This window comes from Balaenoptera physalus (genome assembly GCF_965194825.1).
Source record: "Balaenoptera physalus genome assembly, chromosome: 20".
In the NCBI taxonomy this organism is placed as follows: domain Eukaryota; kingdom Metazoa; phylum Chordata; class Mammalia; order Artiodactyla; family Balaenopteridae; genus Balaenoptera; species Balaenoptera physalus.
The window spans coordinates 53,620,018-53,642,883 of record NC_138901.1 but is presented as its reverse complement, the minus strand read 5'-3'; the positions used below and the strand labels follow the sequence as shown (position 1 = coordinate 53,642,883).

At 49.8% G+C, this 22,866-nt stretch overlaps 2 protein-coding genes across 3 annotated transcripts in view; both read left to right on the top strand.

The window, feature by feature from the left end:
* Window positions 1-344: 344 nt before the first annotated feature.
* Window positions 345-12,605, top strand: XAF1 (XIAP associated factor 1; the record flags this gene model as incomplete). The annotated part of the gene is made up of 9 exons (XM_082443891.1): window positions 345-448; window positions 2,079-2,615; window positions 4,947-5,082; window positions 5,621-5,677; window positions 6,030-6,225; window positions 7,394-7,479; window positions 10,131-10,472; window positions 12,222-12,294; window positions 12,408-12,605. The coding sequence occupies 8 exons, from the start codon at window positions 345-347 to the stop codon at window positions 12,276-12,278; spliced, it is 1,515 nt and encodes a 504-aa protein (XP_082300017.1). The 3' UTR covers window positions 12,279-12,294; window positions 12,408-12,605.
* Window positions 10,432-22,866, top strand: part of LOC309651284 (smoothelin-like protein 2) — a 57,283-nt gene continuing 44,848 nt past the window's right edge. The window contains exons 1-5 of one of the 2 annotated variants that reach the window (XM_082443853.1): window positions 10,432-10,472; window positions 12,222-12,294; window positions 16,924-18,029; window positions 18,943-19,119; window positions 19,494-19,721. In XM_082443853.1, coding sequence (XP_082299979.1) covers window positions 17,004-18,029; window positions 18,943-19,119; window positions 19,494-19,622 — 1,332 coding nt within the window. In that variant the 5' untranslated portion in view covers window positions 10,432-10,472; window positions 12,222-12,294; window positions 16,924-17,003 and the 3' untranslated portion in view covers window positions 19,623-19,721. Of the gene's footprint in view, window positions 10,473-12,221; window positions 12,295-16,923; window positions 18,030-18,942; window positions 19,120-19,493; window positions 19,722-22,866 lie in introns of those variants that run through there. The other variant, XM_082443852.1, reaches the window with a different exon arrangement.

Here is a 22,866-nt window from a genome sequence, read left to right as displayed (position 1 = left end):
GTGGTCCAAAAGAAATTTTCCTTCGTCTGTAATATTCTAATTGCTTTGAAAGCAAACATATTTCTGCATTAGTTATAGAATATAAGTTATCTTTAAAATTCAGAAGGAAATGGCCTCCGCTGCTGTTTGGAGAGCCCTCGGGTTCTGGGGTGGGGTGGGGTGGAGATGAGGGTGCAGGGAGATTTCTGACTTCTGCTCTGATTATCTCAGACCCGCATCGTTCACACCCGTTCAGCTCAGCCAGTGTTTACCTGCCCACTACTGCACAGCCCAGGGCTTCACAGCCTACCGGGCACATGCACATGGGACCCTCTGGAGGAAGGTGATGAATCATAAAGAGCCTGATGAAAGAGGTGATGAATCTCAAATCACCTACACCCGTGGTTGGCCGAGGGCAAGTTGGGGCAACGGACAGACAAGCAGCCAACCATAACCAGAGACAGAGGAGGTAGGTCCTGTATCAGTGATAATGTCAGAGTTGGCCTTGAAGAACTTGTGGAATTTTGAGATGTAAGGAAGGGATGGTGCAGGGGTGGGCCAGCCCGGGAAGAGGAAACATCTTGGAAGACAATTAGGATATAGATGAAAAAACTCACGGTCATTTCCAATTCCACCGCCATAGCCCCCATCACTGGTCCTGGTCCCCTGGAACATCTCACCTGTGCAGCCCTCTTTGACATCTCTACCACCCCCTCCATTCTGGGGGATCTCAGCAGGAGACAGTGTGTGTGAAAGCTCAGTTTTTTTCACTATTGTTGCTATTCATAAAACTGCCTGGAGATAGACAGGAGTGGGAAGCAAAGGTCAGAGGGATTAAAGAATTTGCCCAGCTGATGAGGAAGGGAATCAGGAAGCTAACCCGGCCCACCCCCATCCCCACCAGCTGTCAAATAAGGTAGATGGTGTCTGGCTTGGGTTTATAGACCCCCTAAGTGAGATCACCCTGCTTTCAATCCCAGTTCTGACATCACTGTGTGACCTTGAGCAAAGTGCTTAACCTCTCTGTGCCTCCATTTCCATAGGTACAAAACGGGGTAATAATCCTTACACCAGAGCCATCAGGCAGATTAAAAAGGATCCTGCCTGTAAAATGCTTAGTATAACGCCTGGAACACAGGAAATGTTTAAGCATTCATTCGCCGCTGTTATCTCCTATCACTGATATTTATTGTTCGCACCCACTGTCTCTCATTCAGAACCTGAATTTTAGAGTCTGGTAGTTGGCTGGAGACCACGTCTGAACCTTTTCCTTAATCCCACGATCCTCCTCAGAAAAGCTGCTCTCACTCCATTTGCAGACTTCACAAGAATTCTCTCAGCCTGGTTGTGCCATCACTCAATATGGTGCTTTGGAATCCTTCTGTTAGCACAGCTGTGTCTGGGGTCTGGGAAAGCTCTGAGGACCCCGGGGGTGAGAGATGCACATGAGAGAGGGTCTGTCGAGCAAGTGGAGGTGGGGGGTATGTAAGCAGCCTCCCATCCTGTTCACGCATCCCAGAGGAGCACCCCGTCTGGCAGGCCGGCACCCCTTCTCTTCCTGTGTGCTACCCTGGGCTGGCCCAGACGAAGAGCTTGTCTGCACCTTGGCTTAGATGGGCTTTCTTGCAAGCTCACCCGCAGGGGAACATGAGAGCTGCATGCTCACTGAATCCTAGACCCTCCCGGCCTCACTCCTGGGGCCAGGTCCCCTCCATCCCTGACAGGTTCATCCAGGGACTGGGTCGTAACCAGGAGGAAGTTCGGGGCCTCCTGGGACTTCCACCCACAGATCCCAGCTCTCCTCCTGCAGAAACCCAGCCCCGTCTTTCTTCCATGAGCACCAAAGGTGGGTCCCACACTTCTGGAATCTTGAGTGAAGCTCATGCAAGTTACATCACCCCTCAGTGCAGTGGTTTCTGTGCCTGAAGACTTCCTCATCTGCCTGCCCGCTTGTTAGCATTACAGTTGTGCTTGCTGTAATGATTTACAAGCGAGGAAAGAGGCGCTCGGGGGATAGGCAGTTGCCCCAGGTCACCAAGCTGCTAAGCGATGTGGCTCCAAAGCCAGCAGCCTTGGCACCCACCACGCTGCATCCCCAGTTTCTCCCGCCCTGACCAGGACCGGAGGAGGATGCAGGAAGTCCAGGAGCCACTCTCAGGGAGCAACCTTCAAGTTCAACACGGCACACCGGCTCTCTCCCCGGCAGAGGAAGGACCAGCAAAAGGACCAGGAGGGAGAGGGAGGTCAGTGTTTTATGGAAGGGGATGGAGAGACATGGATGCAGTGAGGCCAGCCTGGGTGGGGGGAGGGGCTGCTGCCCAGGGGGAGGCCTGGCCTCTGGCTCCCACCCAGGGGGTCGTAGAAACAGCTGGTGGCAGCAGCACAGGCCGAGGGAGGCGGCAGGGGCCGGCTGGGCTGGCCGAGCTACAGAGGGGCTTCCTGCAGTGTCCAGCCACAGGTACCTTGGAGCAGCCCTGGGCTGAGAAATCTGAAAACCCCTCCCTTCCTGGGCTGTGGGCGGGGTGCTTGGAACACTTTCAGTTTTGTTTCTCTGCCTGCGAGAACCGAAACTCCTCGAAACAGAAGGACTCCGCAGAGCAGAACATGAAGGGAAACTTCCAGGTGTGCAGGAACTGGTAAGAAGTTGCTTTCCCGGCGGCCGACCTGAGGCTGGCTAGTGAGAGGGGCAGACAGGATAAGGCTGTTTCTGAAGTTAAGAGAAAAGGGTCCTTGTACCCAGGAGGGCCAGGGTGGAAGATTTAAACTCAGGAGACGTAGGAAGATGATGAGAGATGGTCAGGGTTGGCGAACATCCCTGAATGCCATCCCACCCCCACCCCAGATATTTCAGACTTTCTGGGACAGTTCTAAAGCCAAACAGCCAGGCTAGCTGTCCCTGCTGGGCTACTCATACTTTTCAGAACTTGGGTCCTAACTTGGAGTTCGGATCATATGCTCCGCACACCAGTCTTAGACAGAAAGGGGTCCACGGAGATTGTCCGGGACCACACCCACCCTCACATTGAGAGGGCGCTGTGGAGCGGGGTGGGGGGATAGAGCAGGGGTCCAGACCACACCTCTAACTCAGGGAGACCCGGTCCCTTGAAGTACCTCACTCTCGAAGCTCCCTACCTGTGGTGGGAACCAGGGGGATCCCTCCCAGAGAGCTTTCTCCAGGCAGACCCTCCTGGCTGAACCAGCTCAGGAAGAGCTGAAGGGCCAGGCCGGGCAGAAGGAGAAAGGGGCCAGGCCGGGCAGAGGGGCAAGAATAGAGGAAGGGAGTGGGAAGCAGCCTTTGTGCCACCTGCTTGGGCTGTGCAGGAGCCAAGACCTTGTTCAGACCAAGCAGAGTGAGGCTCTGGCTACTCCCCTCTGGCCACATCCCATGTGCCCAGGACATGGGCGGGCAACTCTCATCGTCCTTTAGGCCTTTAGAGCTATGGCCACTACGTGTCCTCTCTCCCAAGCTGCCACGAGCAAGAGCTGGTTGAAATGAAAGGAGGAGTATTAAGAAACACCCTGCCTGGGACCTGGGAGGGTCAGAAGCTTGTGTTTCTTGGGGTCTCCGAGAAGGGTCTCAACCTCTCTGTGGGTTGCACAGGTGAGCCTTAAGGCAGGGAAAGGTAGATGGCTTCTCGCTCTGGGAGACCTGGGAAGCTCTCCCTATGGGGATTCTGAAAGTTGGCATTGCCCTTGCAAGGAGAGTGGGCACGCAGGGCTGGATTTCCAACTGGCTGTGGGCCAAGCAGGGGAGCGCTTGAAAATAGACAAAATATTTGAAAGAATTTGATATTTGTTATTTCATTTTAAAAACAGCTTTACCAAGGTATAATTGACATAAACTGCATTTATGGTACATTTTTTAAAATGTTTATTTTATTTATTTATTTGGTTGCACCGGGTCTTAGTTGAGGCAGGTGGCCTCCTTAGTTGCGGCTCACCGGCTCCTTAGTTGTGGCATGTGAACTCTTAGTTGTGGCATGCATGTGGGATCTAGTTCCCTGACCAGGGGTTGAACCAGGGCCTTCTGCATTGAGAGTGCGGAGTCTTAACCACTGCACCACCAAGGAACTCCCTGTGGTACATTTTTAAAGTGTGCCATTTGACATGTTTGTCATAGATATATACCCATGAAACCATCACCATGTCTACTAAAATTCAATAAACTATCAAGTTAGGAAGAACAAAAGGGAATTTTATTCAAGCCACACTGAGAAGGATAACCCAGGAAGCAGATTCTCAGAAAGCTCTGAGAACTGTCCCACCAGTTAGAAGTCGAAGGCACAGTCATATACATTTTTGAGACAAAGGATCATACATCAAAATGACATACTGATATTTCACAAAAAGTTCACCAAGGATACATAGTCTAAGTAAGCACGTACAAAGTGTACCAAGCAAACAGCGAGTCACTGTCACTAGGACCCCCTACAGAGCTGGGAAAGAACCCTATTCTTTTATGAAGTTACATTGCTAGCTTCAGAAGAACGAAAGAAAAAATTGATCTTTACAATCGAGCAGGCACTCCCATCTTTGAGGAGCTCTGGTTAATGTGTAATACAGATGCACACCGTACATTAGGAAGGGAGGAGGCCCAAACAAACACAGGGAGAATTTTATGTTTAATTTTTTCTTGTCCTGCCTTAAAATATAAATTATATTTCATCAATCACAGTCAAGATAATGAACCTCTCCATTACCCCCAAAAGTTTCCTCCGGCCCCTTTGTAACCTCTGCCTCCTGCCCCTCCTCGGCCACTCCCTCTCACCCCAGGCAACAGAAGAGTTTACAGAGTATCCTTACACTTATTTTATGATTTTGCATTGTTCTGATTGAGGAACAACACGGGGAAGGGGTGCAGGTGGTATCGTCATCATATTTTCAGTGCTTGAGTCCTGGATATGAAATACGGCTCCCTGCTTTATACCATGAAATAAGCCTGTTTTTCCTCCCTCTTGATCCTGCAGCAAAAGAAGCGTGGCCACTGGCCACTTGGCCCTCCATGAGGCCCACTGTCTGCTGTTCCTGGTCCTCTGTCCAGAGTGCAAGGAACCCATCCTGCAGGATAAGATGGAAGAGCACCGCCGGGGCGGGCACCAGCAGGTGGGGAGGCGGAAGCAGGGATGGAGGTGGGGGCACCAGGCGGCGAGTCGGAGCCCGGTCCTCACTGCAGCCCGTCTCAAGTGGGCGCCCCGCGCCCAGCTCCCCCTGTGAAGTGGAAAGGGTAGTTATATCTGCCTTTCTTGTACTGCTCTGAGTCAACCCTGGTTTTCCCATCCCCTATCCTTTCCCTACAGGCGATGGGTTCGGCCAAGGCAAGGGGGTCCCTGTTTCAGGAAAGGTAAAATGTTCTTTCGAGATGTGTCAAGAGGAGAGACAGGAAAGGAGAGCTCTAGAAGGCACTCATGGCCAAGGCTGGTCAAAGGTTAACCTTTCTCTCCTGCTGTTTCTGGAGATGGTCAAGCTCAGGCATCCATTTCAACTCAGCGGGTCCCACAGATGCTCCTTGAGCACAGGGCTGGTGCTGCAGGGAGACGAGGGAACCTGACTCCTGCCCCCAGGCGCTCACAGACCCGCACCTGACACACAGAGCCAGGGCCGCTGAGCTGGGTGGGACTCCAGCGTCTCCCTCCGTGTTTAGGTGGGGTGCGCCATGTGTCAGCAGAGCCTGCCGAAGCACTTGCTGGAGATTCACGAGGTGAGAGTCAGCTGTGATTTCTTCTCCCAAGCCCAGGAGGAGGGGAGGGGGCCAATAATAAAGACTTCCCCCCACCCCCTGCCTCCAGCTCTCCTCGCCCAGGGAGGCCTGGGGCCTGGAGCTAGCTCACCACAGGGCCTCCTGCCCCCGGATGCCCGTCAGAAGGGCCTGCCACGGTCCACAAGCCCAAGAGAGCTCGTGTTTGCCAAGGAGCGTTCCCCCCACCCCCCAGCCTTTCCCACCTGCTTTCTCTTACTGGCTTCAATCCCCCAGGGAAATAAGCTCATATCCCCAGCGCAACTGCAGTCACTGCAGGCCAGTGACCGTGCCCGTCCCGCCTGCCTCCCCGCAGGCCAAGGAATGCCAGGAGCGCCCCGTCGAGTGCCAGTTCTGTGAGCTGGCCGTGCGCCTCAACAAGGTGGACATCCACGAGCGCCACTGCGGCAGGCGGACGGAGGTCTGCCCAGGCTGCGGCCAGCAGATCGCGCTCCACACGCTGGCCCGGCACAGAGATGAGTGCCGGGGCGAGCAGACCCGGCGCCAGAAAGGTGAGCAGGGATGGCAAGGAATGTAAGCTCTCAGCAGGACAGGTGACATGTGTGATGACAGATACACATGTCTCAAATTCATCTGGCTATTCTGGACCACGTACTAGAGTGGCCTTCTCGTGTGTCTGCTGTGATCTCTAAATGACTGGTCCAGGGAGACCAAGACGCCAGGAGCTGCGGGCCTGGGAGCTACACAGATGAGTGCAGAGGCAATGGGGGCCCGACAAAATGGGAGGCTTCCTTGGAACCCCTCAAGCACGATTCCAGCCTAGCAGAGACCCACCTGCATCCTTTTACAGATGAGAAACCTATGCATAGAATGAAACAGGGGCTTGCTAGAGGCAGAAACCAGACAGGACACCCAAGTTCCCTGACACCAAATCAGGAGCTTTTTCCACCATCAGCAGCGGACAGAAGGGATCTAGTTGTAACTCCTGACCTTGGGGCCTATGTGTTGGCCACCTGGTACCACTGTGTGTTCTCTTGACCTGGTTACCTCTTCATGAGGTGCGTTTACGGAGGACAGCAATGTGACAGATCTTGTGTTCACTGGTTGTTTTAGTAACACAGTAACACGTGGAGAGAGCCTAAAATCCTTTGGATGGTAAGTATCTCCTGGTAAACAATTTTATTAAAATCGGCAAATGAAAAACTGGAGTGCTTGAGATTCGTGTACGTTTCCAGCATGGCTGGGCTTCAACACAGCCAACAAACAACTCTTCAGCACAACTTCATCAACACAACACAGCTTCAACAAGACAACACAACACAGCTTCAACACAGTCAGCAAAGATGTGTGCAATAACTCCTCATTTGATCACAGAGCTCAGAAACTGGTGAAATGAGAGAGCAGTCAGACTGGACGGGGCTGGCATCTGTGGTAACGGCTCTCTCCGTCTCCTTAGAAACCAGTCCTGCTCCAGGAAAATGTCTCTTCATCCGGGCTGTGTGCTGCCCCGAGTGCACTTTTGCAGCTTAAAGGAAATGATGTGGGTGATTCCTGCTGTGGGTGGCCTGTGTGGCCAAGGACCCTGGCAGTGCAGGACACTCACGGCAGGCCGGGGACAGTTCATCATCAGGACTGCAGGCCACGTACACAGTTGTGGGGCAGTCGGGCTAGCCATTTTCAAGGGCAATCATTTGTGCTGTTGTTTCCATGCTTTTTCAGGGAAGAGAATTCCAGCTCCTGAAAGCAACATCTGCTGTCATTATTGCAACCAAATGATCCCAGGAAATAAGTATTTCCACCATATGGTGAGTAGAAATTAGTTATTTTCTAATGGTGCCAATAGCTAGTCCATATTCCAAAAAGTGTGATGTGAAAGGTGGATTCTGGGTCCAGTTTTACACAGCATGGATAACAGAGGTTCCCATATTTTTAGTTTTGCTTTGTTCAGAAAGGGATGTTGTGAATTGGTTTAGGCTAATTCAGCACACATAGTTGGTCTCCAGTCGTGCCAGCCCTTCAAGGAGCCTCCCTGACCAGTCCAGCTATCACTGATCACCTCCAAACATCTTCAGCCTTCAGGGCCTGGACATGGTAATTTGGTCCTTAATAGGACCTGCCTTATTATTTTCTGTCCCATGCGGGAGTCTTCTCAATTAGACTGTGAGCTCCCTCGAAAAAGTTAACAACTTTCTCCATCTTCCCACAGTGAAACTGATATCAGGGCTAGGTACCAAAAGGGGGACTCTGTAAAGATGTCACGATGTGATTGATTGATTGATTGCTTTTGCCTGGGAACATTCACAAACTCCTCCCTCCATCACTCTGAGCACGTTTTAGTGCATTAGCCCGTGCCAAGCTGCTCCCTTCTTTTGCAGGATGGAGCATTTTCTTTCTGGGGAAACTTCCTAAGGCTTCTCTCCAAAGAACTCATTTCCTTCTGCTTGGATGGAGCGCTGTTTGTCCTTTCTTTACCCTTCAATTCAGAGAAATATGAATATCAGAACTAAAGAGACCCTAGGGGTGATCTAGACCTTTTTGTTTATTGTGGGACAATACATATAAAATTTACCATTAGTGACATTTAGTGCATTTTAATAGGAACACTTGACTTAATGAAGTCTAAATTAATCATATTCCCTACCCTCCTTACAAACAATATATGGATTTGAGAACATGTTGACTCCGATTCTCTATTCCCACCTTATATGTAAATGCTATGGAATTTAGTTTCACCTTGTTTTCATACTATCCCTCTTTAGTCATTATTATTGCTGTCATTTTGTGCAATTCATGCCTGCTTGAATATACTCACACATTTACCTTTCTCTTTGCTCACGTTCTTTCTTAAATCCCAAGCTTTCCGTCTGGGTAGGATTTCTCTCTTCCTGAAATACACGTCTAGGTAGTTCCCTCAGCAAGAAGCTGTGAGGAGTAAATTTTTAGTTGCCTGCACAGGTACTTTCTTCCTGCATTATTGAATGGTAGTTTAACTGTGCATCCAATTCTACGTTAACCGTTATTTTCTCTTAGCATTTTGAAATTTAGTCCACCGTCTTCCCCCCTCTATGATTGCTGTTGATAAGTCTGCTCTCAGTGTAACTGCCATTCCTTTGTGGATAACCCTGTTTCTTTGGTTGATTTCAAGATCCTCTTTGCCTCTGATCTTCCTGGTTTCACTGCAATGCATCCAAGAAGATTTATTTTTATTCATCCTGCTTAAAACAATATGCTCAAGTGTGTTTATTTTTTTCCTCTCTTCTTCAGAATTTCTCCTGCCCAAATCTAAAGATTTAGTTCTGCCTTAATCAGTTCTGAGAAGTCTCAGCTATAATCTGAGAATCTTGGAATCCCCAATATTCCCTAACCCCTCCATGTTCTCCCAACTCTTTCTGTGGAACATATTGGATGTACATCAGGCCTTCTCGTTCTATCCTCATGTTCCTTAACCTTTCACATTTTCTATTTCTCTCTCCTATATTCTGAATAATTTCCTCACATCTATTTTCAAGTTCATTCTTTCTTGGCCAAATCTAACCTGCTATTTTTAAGCCTATCCATTGAGGTTCAGTGTCTGTATTTTTCATTTTAAGAAGTTCTGTTTATCTCTCTTTCAAATTCACCTACTCTTTTTTTCATAGGGTTGTATTCTTTTCTCTTGTTTGAATCATTTTTGATTAATTTATTTTACAGTCTCTCTCCTATAGTTCTGTTATCTGAACTCCTTGGAGACTAATCCTGCTAATGGTTGTGTCTATGACTCTTACCCAAGGTAGAGTGTTTCCTTGTGTGTAAATTTGAATCGTGAGTTTCTATTTGGTGAGACTCTGTGAGAATCCTGTATGACCTAGTTTGGGATTATGTAACCTCCAGAGGGATTTTGTGATGGCTTCTGCCCTACATCCCAAATTTTACATTAATTCTTCTGCTTGGGTATTCCCAGAGCTTGAGGATTTTGTAAATCTGAACCCCAAATACAAGGATGGCATGAGCCTCGGATTTTGAGTTTTCAGGAGTGTCGGTTTTGCTTCCCCACCCTCAATTTCTAGTCCAAGGTAGACAAGCTTTCTTGCCACTTTCCTTTTCCAATTAGCCGATTCTTTTCTCTTAGCCACCGCAGGTTAGCCTTCAAGGTTCCCAGCTTTACTCCGGGAAAGGGGAATCTTAACTGCCAATTTCACTTCTTGTGTGGATGGGACTCTTCTCTTATCCAAGCTCTGAGATACGAGATTGACCCCACATCTCCTCCTAAAGTGTCAGCTCATGTGCTTAACAGGTCAGGTTTTCATTCCTGGAACATGGAGCTTGCTTGCTTTCTTGCAAAGTCAGCTCAGTGAATGTTTGTCATATTTTATCCAGCATTTCAGAGTGGGAAAATTTCAGGTTATCTTGCCTATTGTATTGTCTACCATTAAAGCTGAGGTCATTTTAAAATTTGAAGTATGACTCATAATTGCAGGACAGATGCCGTCCAATCTCAGATTCTGTGACATATTCTCCAGTTGGGAAACCAGATATTCCTCCTTCATCCCTTTCAAGTCAGGCTGCTGAAGATCAAACTTCCACAGCAGAGAAAGACGTCCGTCCGAAGACGAAAAATACAAGCAGATTTCCCCTTCTTTCTGAAAAGTCAACACGGCAAGCACCAAGAGGCACAAACAAAACCACGGATCTGCCTTTGAAGTCTGATGGCAAGCTCAGGGCCTCCTCTCCTGTAGAAGACGAGACAGCCTATGACATTCTGAGGAGGTGTTCTCAGTGTGGCATCCTACTTCCCCTGCCAACCCTAACCCAACATCAGGTACCCAGCCTCCATTCTCTCCTTATCTGGCTGGGAGCCATCTGGACAGTGTTTAGAGAGACCCAAGACCTGCAGGATATTCTCAGACATCTTTATCTCCCCTTTCTCTGTGTGTCCGAATCCATTCTCATAGCACCTATCACCTGGTTATATATGTGCATCATCTCCCACCTCTGAAGGCAGAGCCAGATCTTTCATCTCTGTATCTCCAGTTCCCAGCCCAGGGAATGACCACAGCAAATGCCCCAAAACTGTGGAGCAAACAAATGAACAGAGCACACCCAATCTAGCTCTCTAGCTCATGGTGTAGATAAGGCAATCCAGGCCCAGAGATCAGAGCCTTGGTCAAGATACTAAGTCAGTTGGTATCTTGCCTCCAGCAGATCAGGATTTACAGCCTCAATAGCCTGATTTTTTACATCCTAGATTATTTTCCAATAATAATAAGAATTAGTATTAGAGGTAGTTAACCATTATGCACCAGTTACAATGCAAAGCTCTTTACAAATGGTTAATCATTATAAAAAACATGCAGGTATTTTATCCCTATCTTACAGATAAGGAAACTAGACAGAAAGGTAAGTAGCTTCCCCAGGATTATACAACTAGAGAGTGGCAGAATCCAGCCTAAAATACATGTGTATATAGTTCCAAAGCTTATGCTTTTAAGCCCCAAACAGGATGCCTCACTCAAAAAAAAAAAAAAAAGCTTTATTTGATGTTTTTCAAAATACAAAAGTACTAGATACTACTAAATACTAGGTTTTGTTGTAACCAGTTGACATGATACCATACAAACAAATATAAAGATAAAGCTCATCCTCCCCAACACCCACCCCACTTCCCCAGTCCCACGCCCTGAGATACTAGTTTCAGTATCCTGGTGGGTATCCTTCCAAAGCTTTACCTCTGTTCACACAAACATGAACAAGCCTCTATGGGGTTTGAATTGTTTTTTCTTTTCCCCTATATATCATCTTCCTATATTCATTACTCTGCCATTTGCCTTTTTCACTGAATATATGATGCACACTCCTTACAAAAAAGTAGACCTAGATCTTGTTTTTTCTAACTTCTCTATATGCACACAGCACATAATTTTACAAAGCTGAGTGAATTTCATACTTGCTGGGGGTGTTATTATTGCCATATTTCCTTGCCTCCCACAATTTGAAATTTCCTTCCATACTTCCCTCCATCCTTACATAATAGGGTTGCCGAATTTAGCAAATAAAAATTCATTACTTGGGACAAAAATAACTACAAAATAATTGCATGAGACATACTTATTAAAAAAAAAATTCTTTGTTTCTCTGAAATTACAATTTAACTGGACATCTTGTATTTTATCTGGCAACTCTGTTATATAACCACACACACACATACACATTTGGAGTCCAATTATACACATTTCTTTGCATCTTAATGTTATGATTCATCAATACCCAAGGACATCCCTCCAAGTCAAATGATGTTGTCCCCCCCTTTTTTAATGGCATAAGAGTCCATGGTGTGGGTATCCTCTAATCTGTTCGTCCACCCCCCTCGTGATGATAGGCCTCTATTAAACGTTGTCCCAAGCCTCCCATAGACCCCTCATGGCTCAATGGGCTCCATACATTTTCTATGGCATCTGTAGCTCAGGGTTCCTGCTCCGGGAACTGGGGATAGGATTACCCAGAGATATCCTAGGAACTAACACTCCCCACTTTAAACACATTGAACTTTTTTTAATATCCATTTCTTTAGGAGAAATGCTGGTGGTTAGCTTCATCAAAAGGAAAACAAGTGGGAAGTTCCAGCTAGCTTTGGAAAAGAAAAGGTACAACAGATTTAGAAGATTTTGTTTTTACACTGGTTTTTCTGCTTGCTTTCTGTGCTAGTCTTTACTTGTGAAAAGAGATGGGTTTTATTCACTGGGTTTCTTTCTTGTAGAAGAAAAGGTTTGGATTCTGTTTTCCTCCTTTTGAGCCGAGATGTTGGTTTCCCCAAGAGCTACAGAGAACCCAGAAGAAAAAAGGGCTCTGTCTCTTCTGCCTGCGAATTCTGATCAAACATCTAGGCTCCACACAGCCTGGACACCTTAGGGAACCCAGCTTTGTCCCCGAAGAATAAAAAAGCCCCCCCTGCAAACTTGTCCTCCACCTTTCTGTAGACTTTTCACTGGTTTTCCAGGGCCACGGATGGCAGCGGCTAGCACGGCAAGGAAAGGGGAGTGGCAGCAAAGAAGAAATGGAGAAAAGAAGAGAAAACTGAGGCTGGGTGGCAGGGGAGAGCCAGGTAAAGCACAAAGAGGTGCTAGTGAGGGCTGTTGGCAGGGAGACCAGCTGGGAGACACCTAGAGGTGCAGCCCACCTCCCAGCAAACAGCACACCCTACCTTTCTGCCTGGCCCGTGGGGAGACCCCAGACCCCACCAGGGAAGGAAGGGCCCAGGACACCCCACCCTCCCGAAACTGGAAAAGTGGGGCATTTCTCAAGCTTTGTCAAGTTGGCGAAGTCAGGTTTGCTTAAGACTTTCCTTGGGTCGGCAGCGACAGTGGTTTCCCAGAGAGAGGCCCCGCACGCTGAGTCCCCGGGACTGGACAGGACCCCGGGGATGGGTCAGGACAGGAAAGGTGGCGACTGCGCGGGCCTGCGCCCCAAGTCCGGGGGCAGAACCTCTTCCTCGCATGAGGAGGGACGGGTAGGGGGCGCGGGGCCCAGCCTCCCGCCTCTGGCCCCCCGGCCAGGGCGCCTTCCCGGGCCATCTGCGCGAGGACCCGTCTTGCCCCGCACGCGCACGATCGGTTGAGCTGGCAACCCCAGGTTTGGGCCCCGCGGCCGCGGTTATGAGCAGAGCCCCGCAAGTGGCGGCGCGTCACAAAGGCGGCCGGGCGCTCGGCCTCTAGCCTCTGCGGGGCCTGGCGCGGAGCCGGCGGTGGCGCCGGTGGCGTCGGAGCCGAGGCGGCGCGGGCGCAGCAGGCCGGCGCTCGCGGTCCCAGCAGCCCGAGCAGAGAGCGGCGGGTCGTGGCGAGCAGCGGGTAAGGCGGCGCGAGCGGGCGCAGGCCGGGGACGCCCCCCGAGGCCAGCGCGGGGGTGCGGGGCTGCCCTCCTCACCTGCCGCCCCCGCGAGGCTCCTGGGCCACCTCCCCTACCCGGGTGATCGGACACCCAGGTTTCCTCCCAGGCTTGGCAGCTGTGTGACGTGGTAAACCCAGCCTAGGTTCCAGCGTCCTTAGGCTGGGTTGGAATCCCGCTCCCCACCTAGCAGGCCATCTCACCGGGACACTTTCCTAACCTCCCATTTGTAAATACCTTCCCTACAGGGATGTTTTGGAAGCACCTTGCCACCCACTTTCTGATGGCAGCAAACACTTGTATAACATTTACTGTGTGCCAGGCACTGTTCTGGTGCTTTCCGTATATCAGCCCGTTTAATTCCCCCAGCGCTAGGAGAAAGGTACTTTTATTACCCATATTTACAGATGTGGAGACTGAGGCATAAATAAATTAATTAACTTGCCTAAGGTCACATACCGCAGTTGACGGAACCAGGATCCAACCCACTAAGCTACAAGAGGGGAGGTTCCAGGCGGTAACATGACTTTTGGACCACTTGCAACACCTTTCCCAGCCCACCAAAGATGTTCTTCCAACCCCCCCGCCCCCCATGGCTTAAAGTGTCTGATAATTCTTCAGACCCTGTGACCTTGCTGGGTCAAAGGGCTTCGATTAGCTTTCGAACTGGTTAGCTTTTTTCTTTTCTTTTCTTTTCTTTTCCATTGGCCGCTCTGCGAGGCTTGTGGGATCTTAGTTCCCTGAACAGGGATCTAACTGGTGCCCCCTGCAGTGGAAGTGAGGAGTCCTAACCACTGGACCACGAGGGAATTCCCTGGTTTAGCTTTTCTTGAGCATCTCTTAGGTCCCTTGCTCCTTACTAAGTGCCGTGGAGTCCCCTAGCCCCGGGCAGTTTATATGTGATTGAAGACACAACCTTATTTCTTCATTAGTTAAATGTTTAAGTACTTCCTCAAAAGAAGAATGAGGCTGTCCCTAGTCTCAAGGAGTGTGTGGGTTTCTGGGAGAGAAAGGCTTAGATTATACTAAGATTATACTAAGGATGGACACAGGGAGAGAGGGGAAAGAGAAGGGGAGCCGGCTGACCCCACTGGAGCCCTGTGTCCTGGGTGGGGGCAGGCTGCTACCAGTTCCCGTGTGGAAGTCTGTCTGGGTGGGAGATGGGAGGGCCGGCTGGAGGCAGGGGCCAAACTGTTCTGTAGGTGATCATGGGGTAGGGAGGACAAAGGCATGGGGGAAGACCCCAAAATAGGTCCCCTACAGGAGCTTGCTTGAGGATGCTCATCACCACTGTGCTGTTGGGGGGAGCTGGAAGAGGCCTGGGGGTCCATCACAGGGAGAGTGGGTAAGAGAAAGAAGGGGATACCCACCACCGGGTCTATTCGGATGACAGATGCCGTGTGAGACGTACGCAGGGCAACATGAATGATGCTTACAGACACTGAACACACATTTGGCAAGCACGCACACAAACAAAAAGCAGCACATCAAACACACTGGAATAGTTGCCTGTGGTGGGGAGCGATGGAGTGGGACACAGAATTAAAAGGGAATAAATGAATAAATAGAATCAAAGAGAGGTCTTGGGGGCTTCCCTGGTGGCGCAGTGGTTGAGAATCCGCCTGCCAATGCAGGGGACACGGGTTCGAGCCCTGGTCCGGGAAGATCCCACATGCCGCGGAGCAACTGGGCCCGTGAGCCACAATTACTGAGCCTGCACGTCTGGAGCCTGTGCTCCGCAACAAGAGAGGCCACGACAGTGAGAGGCCCGCGCACCGTGATGAAGAGTGGCCCCCACTTGCCACAACTAGAGAAAGCCCTCGCACAGAAACAAAGACCCAACACAGCCAAAAATAAATAAATAATTAAAAAAAAAAAAAAAGGTCTTGCACAGACAAGTGTCTGTCCCGAACTGAAAATTATGATTAACTTGTCCCTCTGAACCCGAGGCCTGAAAAGTGGAGGTAGGAAAAAAGTATAAGAGAAAGAGTAAGAAAGCCCAGGTCTAGCCTGAGTCCTGTTACTAACTTGCTGTGTGACCATAGGCAAGCCCCTTTACCTCTCTGTGCCTAGTTTCCATCTGTTAAAAAAAAAAAAAAACTCAATTCTCAGATCTCTTCCAGCTCTGAGTTTTTGTGAACCACAATGAATGATCTTGGGTTACCTGGTAAAGAAGCCAATAAAAGCTTTATGGAGTGGTAGGGCTTGAACTTTAAAAATGGGGGGTTTGGGAGAGGTAAAGAAAAGGAGGGTAGTTCTCAGGCAGGGGAAACATTGAAAGCAAAGCCATGAAGATTTTCACAGCAGATGACTATGAAAAGTCTGACCGAGGGCTCAGTGTATCTGGCGGGGCCTTAGCCCAGTTCTTCCCTGGGACTCCCTAGCCTGGCTGGGGATACCACCTGCAATCCAACAGCCAAGTCAGAGAACTTTCAGTCCTCCCAGTACAGGTGTTCACCAGTTACCAGATCATGTCTGCCAAAGAACTCACTGCCCACCCCAATTCCCGCTATAATGCCACCCTAGTCGCAGGCTTCAAGCCTGGCCTCTACGATGGACCATCCTTCCTCCACTCCCCCAGAGTATTCTTTCTTTACCTCAAGACTGACCACGTCACTTCTGGGCGTGTGATCCTTCGACCTGCCCTGACCTCAGCTGAGGTTCTCCACCTTTGTTCTGCTGCTGCACCTTTTGAATATAAACACAGCCATCAGCAATGTCGCTCAACACAGACACTGATTCTCATCCAGAGAAGAAGTCAGAATTCCAAAGTCTTAGGAAGAGGGGACAGTGAAAATCCCTGGCTGTAGGACACAGCCTTTATCACATCATTCAGAGCGTCTTGATTGATGCCCTTGAACCAGCACCTCCCACTGCTCCAGCTCCAGTTCCATCACTCCCTGACCCTCACAAGTTAAGCTCCAAGCAATTTTTAGTTCCGTGAATGCGAACACATCACGTATACTCACAGTTCTGTGGCTTTGCCCATCTTGTTCCCTCTGCCTGGAATATACCAGTTCCTCCACCACCAACCTGTCTGCCTTGCAAATCCTACTCACCCTGCAAAACCCAGCTCAGACGCCACCTCCTCTGAGCAGCCCTCTCTACTTCTCACACAGACAGAACTAATCCCCCCGTTTGTGCTACCCTGCACCATGAATATGCCTGAGGATTTTCATGTCTCCCACAGTGTTGTCATTGAGTCCCGGTCTATGTCCCTGATAGACCCCTGATGGGCTGTGACTCCTTGCAGGTGTGCACAGTGTGGTGGATTTATCATTGCACCCCCTGCACCAGCCCAGTACCTACACATGGGGCCATAGTGCAAGTTTGTTCCATTGGGTTTAATATGTGTTTGGCAGGTGATGGTTCTTCCTCTTTACTCCCCACAGAAAACAAGTGATTGCTTTGCTTTCCTCATTTTTGGAAGCCCTGCCTACCACACAGCTGCAGTGGACATCTCGGTTCCTTGATGGACGAAGAAGGCCAACCGATCCAGCCTCAAGACGAGAGCTGCTGGGCCACCCTTCCCGATGTGTGCCTACATCGTATTTTCTGGTGGCTGGGAGACAAAGACAGGTCCAGAGCGGCCCTTGTCTGCAGAAAGTGGAACCAGATGATGTATTCGGCTGACCTCTGGCGATACAGGACCATCACGTTTACTGGGAGACCTTCCAGGGTACACGCGTCCGAATTTGTGTCGGCTCTTTGGTATGTTAAGAAATTCGGTCGTTATCTGGAGCACCTGGAGATCAAATTGCTGCATCCTTACAACTCTGTCCTGACCAAGAAGTTCCAGGTCACCATGCAAAGCCTTTTCTCGTGTCTGGGCAAGAGAAACAACCGTCTGAAATCTCTGTCCATCCAGCACCTGGAACTAGACCGCCTGGTCTGGAGGAACAGCATCAGGAACTTGCTCTTGAAAAGCTTGAGCTCATTCTTGAAGAAAATGGGCAAACACCTGGATTATCTCAGCCTAAAAGGGGCTAGGCTCACCGTGGGGCAAGGCTGCCACATCCTCAACTCCCTGAGCTACTCAAGGAAAGAGAATGTGGTGTCAGAGCTCAACCTCGAGGACTTCTTCAGCCACCACCTCGCTGTCTACAGCAGCCCCCAGTTCAACAAGACCATGGCCACGTTCCACAGCCTGGAGTCCCTGAGCCTCAACTACAACTGCATCTCCGACGAGCTGCTGGAGAACTTGTGTGAGAACAATGCCGGCACCCTCTGGACCATGAACATCAAGTGCCACAGTCATGACCCCCACGAGCAGGTCATCTGGGGCATGTCCTGGGCCAAGCTGGCGAGGTACGCCACCAACCTGAGAGTCAACTTCTTCTTTGAGCAAGTCATGGAGTATGAGCGCTTGGCCCGGATCCTCCTGCAGGAGATCCCCATCAGGAGCATCAGTCTGAGAGACTGCTCTTTCAGCGACCCCGACTGGTCCATGAGGCCCACTCTGACGGATCTCCTGCCCACCTTCCGGCACACTCTGCAGGTAGGTATGAGCTGAGGGCTGGGAGGCTTGTGAGGAGGGGCTGCCCCTCGGGTTCCTGCTACCTGCTCTGGGCTGGGCTTGCACACACTCACTCAAGGTCAAATTGAGGTTCTGGGAAACGTCACCAAACTAAGCCTCCCCCGGTCCCCAAGACCGCAGCAGAGGACAAAAGCTACTGCTCGCTTCCTATACGTGGAACCAATTCCTGATTGGCTGTCAACCAAGGAAAGCTCCTACATCCCTGGCTCAGAGCTGTGAGGCCTGAGCATGAAGGTGCCTCTACAGGTGAGAAGCAGGTCAGCAGCTTCTTCTACTTCTCCACCCAGTCACAGCAGCACACAGGACCCAGTGTGACTCCAAACCAGACAAAAAGCCAAATTTGACCCAAGTTACAGAAGAGCTCAGAGATGTGGGCTGTTCTCTAATCTGGCAGCTCCCGATCTATAAAATTGGGATCATTTTGTTCCCCCCCCCCCCCGCCCCGCAAAGACCTCTCAGAAGGCTGTGAGGATTGATACTGAAGCGTATAAATACCACTACTAACAGTGAGGGATGACAAATTGCTAAGAGCTCATTTACGCTCACACAGCCCTGAAGTGGGCAGGCAGACATCATAACCATTCGGTGCTGCCCATGGTCACCTGGCTAGTCCATCGCAGAGCCAGGACCACCACTTTGGTCTCCAGACTCCAGATACATTGCCTCGAAACTCCAAGTTTCGTAAATTTGGATGAGATCACTTTCATACCCAAATCCCTTCTTCCGACACCTGCATGTCCAGTGCCCCTTATCTAAAGCGCTTGAACCACCGTGGGCTGCCAGGCCAAAGCCAGGGCACGAAGGTGTTATGAAATGATCCAGCCAATCCCAGCATCTCTGTCCACATCCGTCTTCCCCTTTGGTGCTTTTCCAGAAACTAACTTTTGAGTTCAACAACAAAAATGAGTCTCTGGACAAGGAGCTGCACCGCCTCATCTTATCCTGCAGGAAGTTGTTTTACTTCAAAATCTGGGCTTTCCTTGATGTTAAGTTTGTGGAGCAGATCCTGCAGAGTCAGGAAGAAGGGCGGTGTGCCCTGCGCACACTCAAGGTAAGAGCCCCCCCCGGGGTGGGTTCCATGGGGATCGGGCAAGGGCATCCAGGCCCCTGGGCGGGCAGGCATCCAGCCCCAGTGTTCCTGCTCTGGGATGAAGGTCAGGAGTGAGGCAGGGCATGGGGGGGATGGACGTCTCACAAGTCTGTCCATTGGAAATTAACAGTTTCACGGAAGGGAATCTGGAGCTTTCATCCTTAGTTGGGTTTGGGCTTTTCCTGATTCTGCCAACAATTGTACGTGTACATCATTCAGATTGTCTTCGGGGTCCAGGTGATGTAGCCACTGTGTGTGTGTGTGTGTGTGTGTGTATGTGTATGTGTGCGCGCGTGTGTGTGTGCGTGTGCGAAGGTGTTTGTCTATCGGCACAGGTGAGAATTTACACAAACAGATATGAGACGAATGAAGAGGACAGGACACTGTGGGAAATTTACAGGAAGTACAGACAGCTGATCGATTCAGAGCTTAACTATGTTGTCATCGCTTACTCCATGAGGTAACGAGCGCTCTCCAGAGGAAGAAAGCCAAGAGCACTTTGAACTTGACAATCCGAGCCTCACAGAATGACACTTGGGGCATCCCTTACCCCCACCCCTTTTTCTCCTCTCTCTCCTCTTTGCTAGTTTCACACCAACATGACACCCCAGCAACGGCTGGGACTTCTATGTGAAGACCCCAGGAGACTTTAAAGTGCTATCTTTACCAACTATCCGGAGGTGATTTCTTTTTTTGTCATTTGGTTTTGCTTTTTGACCCTCACTCAGCCACAGAGCTGAAAGCCCAAAGCTGCTTGGAGCAGTGTCTTACTCGGGGACCCTGACTAATCTCCCTCTGGAAAAGGTGTAAGTAGCCAGAGAGCAAACAGAGCAGCTGCATTTTCCACTGACTGTCAGTGTCAATTCAGAAACACTTTCTATCCTGGCTGACCTTCACATCAGAGCCTCCTGCCACTGACGCTGGCCAGGCCTGATCTCAGATGAATGAAATGCACCAGCACATCCTAGAGTGAAGCAGGGAAATTCCCTCGTTTAGAAGGAGCCTGCTCAGAGCCGGAACTCCCTCCCACAGGAGATCAGCCCCTAATTTATCAGTGTTGTGGACTCGGGTCTCCCGCATCTGCTTTTCTGGTGTCTCCTTTATTCCCCATCCAGGCAGCATGGCGCCCAGCCTGCTACAAACGTTCAGTTCTCATGTGGGGCTGAACCAGAAGTGGCCTTTACACTCATATTCACGAAGAATCTGTAATGTCCTGGAGAACTATTCCTAATGCAATGTTAAGTGAAACAGTAGCCCTTGAGGAGGAACTAAAAGTCCTTGACTTTCCTTAATGGTTAAACTATGATTATTTTGTCTTCTTTGACTGTTTGCATTTCTTTCTGCATTTTCTTGCTTCTCTGATTAAATTTATTCTTTGGCTAAAGTTTTTCTACAGACAAGAGGTGGCAGAGGGTAAGGGGTATCTGTCCCAGGAAGGCCCCATAGGGTCCTGCTTGGTTATAATCTAAGGAGAGCTCCCAGGTCTTAGTTGCTGAAACCAGAAGGGCCCTTGGGAGCCATCTAGTGCCTGTGGACCAGAAACGAGGCAGCTTGCTTTAGCAGAGAGGGAAGGCTCAGCTGGAGTGCAGACCACCTGGGAGACTGACTGATTGATTGATTGGTATAATGACTTATTCATGCTGTGGACCAGTTCTGGTTAGTTTCCTTTCATCCCCAAACACAGAATCTAAGCATAGAGGACTCTTTTACGGAAAATATGTTAACAGAAGTAACATTTTTATGAACATGTTTTCCATAAAAGAGTGAATTCGTTTTCCAGTTTTGCAAATCTCTTGCACATCCCGCTTAATAGCAGACAGCTGGGTTCTCATCCGGGTTTCTGTGGTCTGTCATAACGTCAAACGCCGTGCGTGGAGGCTCCGCAAAACTCCAGAAAGAATTAGAGTGAAAAAGGCACGTAACGTCTTGCTATTAGTGGATCTCTTGAAAAACGGTCTCAAGGACCCTCAAAGATTCCCCTGACCACACAGAGAGCTACCGCACAGACCTTCCTGTTCCCCGAGGAATCGAAACAGCATCAAGCCCGGGAGAGTCCTAGTGGGAATGTGCAGAGGACACGAGGTTTCCGAACCCACGGATTTTTAACAGGTATCCACTTTTTTATTTACCGCATTCAGAGGCGCAGTGGTAGGTGGAGACACAGACTTGTGGCCTCGCTGGGTGACAGCTTATCCACGCCTGTCCTCCAGTGCAGGGCAAGAAGCCGGAGGGCCGCTCCCACACGCCTCCCCCTGCTGAGGGTCCGCAGAGAGCACGCGGTTCTTTGCAGAAACGCGCAGAAGAAACTGGCACGTCCTGTCTTGTACTTATGAGCAGGAAACACATTCTGACTTCCCGGTGCCTCCTCTCAGCTGTTGGCGGAGCTGATGAAGCCCCGGCCACCAAGTGACTGGGGTCAGCGCCTCAGAATTTACAAAGATAGGAGGAAAGTAGGGCTGTGATCAGACTAAGGTGTAAACAGTTACCCCACGCAAATTGACAGTGAAAGTGCAGTTTTTCTTTTCTTTTTTTTTTTTTTTAATTTATTTTTGGCTGTGTTGGGTCTTCGTTTCTGTGTGAGGGCTTTCTCTAGTTGTGGCGAGCGGGGGCCACTCTTCATCGCGGTGCGCGGGCCTCTCACCATCGCGGCCTCCCTTGTTGCGGAGCACAGGCTCCAGACGCACAAGCTCAGTAGTTGTGGCTCACGGGCCCAGTTGCTCCGCGGCATGTGGGATCTTCCCGGACCAGGGCTCGAACCCGTGTCCCCTGCATTGGCAGGCAGATTCTCAACCACTGCGCCACCAGGGAAGCCCAGTTTTTCATTTTTGAAAAGACTCTCAGGGGCGGACCTCTGACTCTCTGGGCTGGAAGGATTCTGAGACTTGGGTTCTTGGTCCACTTAGGTCACTAATTTGTGTGACCCTAAATGAGTTCTTTATCCTGCTCAGGTCTTAGTTTCTGCTATTTGTCAAATGGGAAAAGCTGAACAGTGTATCACTGAGGTCCCTGAAAGACTAATAATGCTGGGATGGGGTGTGTGACACTGAACCTGGTGTGAATGGCCACATTCCTCAGCCCCAAAGCGCCTGGGCTTCCAAGCCAGGCTGCCTGGGTTTGAGTCCTGAGCTGCCCCTCACTTGCTGTGTGTGTGCCCTTCGGCAAGTATTTCCCGTCCCCCCGAGTGTTAACAGCTCTGTTTGTGCACGGAAAAATAATAGCGCCTTCCACCCGGGTCTGCTGTGAGGGATCAATGATTTAATACATGTGATACCACACATAAGCCTATCCCTTGGACGTTCAACAAATGTTGGCTTTTATCTTGTTTAATAAATGAGGAAACAGACTCAGAAAAGGAAGGTCACTTGCCCAAAGTCATACAGCCAGTTCGTGGCAGAACCAATACTATGGTTTTCTGATTCAGAACCCAGAACTCTTTCTCCCAACCCTAAGGATAAAACGCGAAGAATCCAGTTCCCCTCCCCATCCCTACTCAGCCCATGCCAGACAGATAATTAAAGTGATCACTAGTTGAGTATTTACTATGTGATAGGTATTAATTCACAGTTTCATTTAATTCTCACTACAGCTCTTGAAGGTAGAGACTGTTATCCCTCTTTGAGAGAGAGAAGAAAACTGAGGCTTAGCAAGATGAACCTGCCCAAGGTCACACACTTAGGAAGCTTTGGAAGTGAACCTCAAACCCAACCC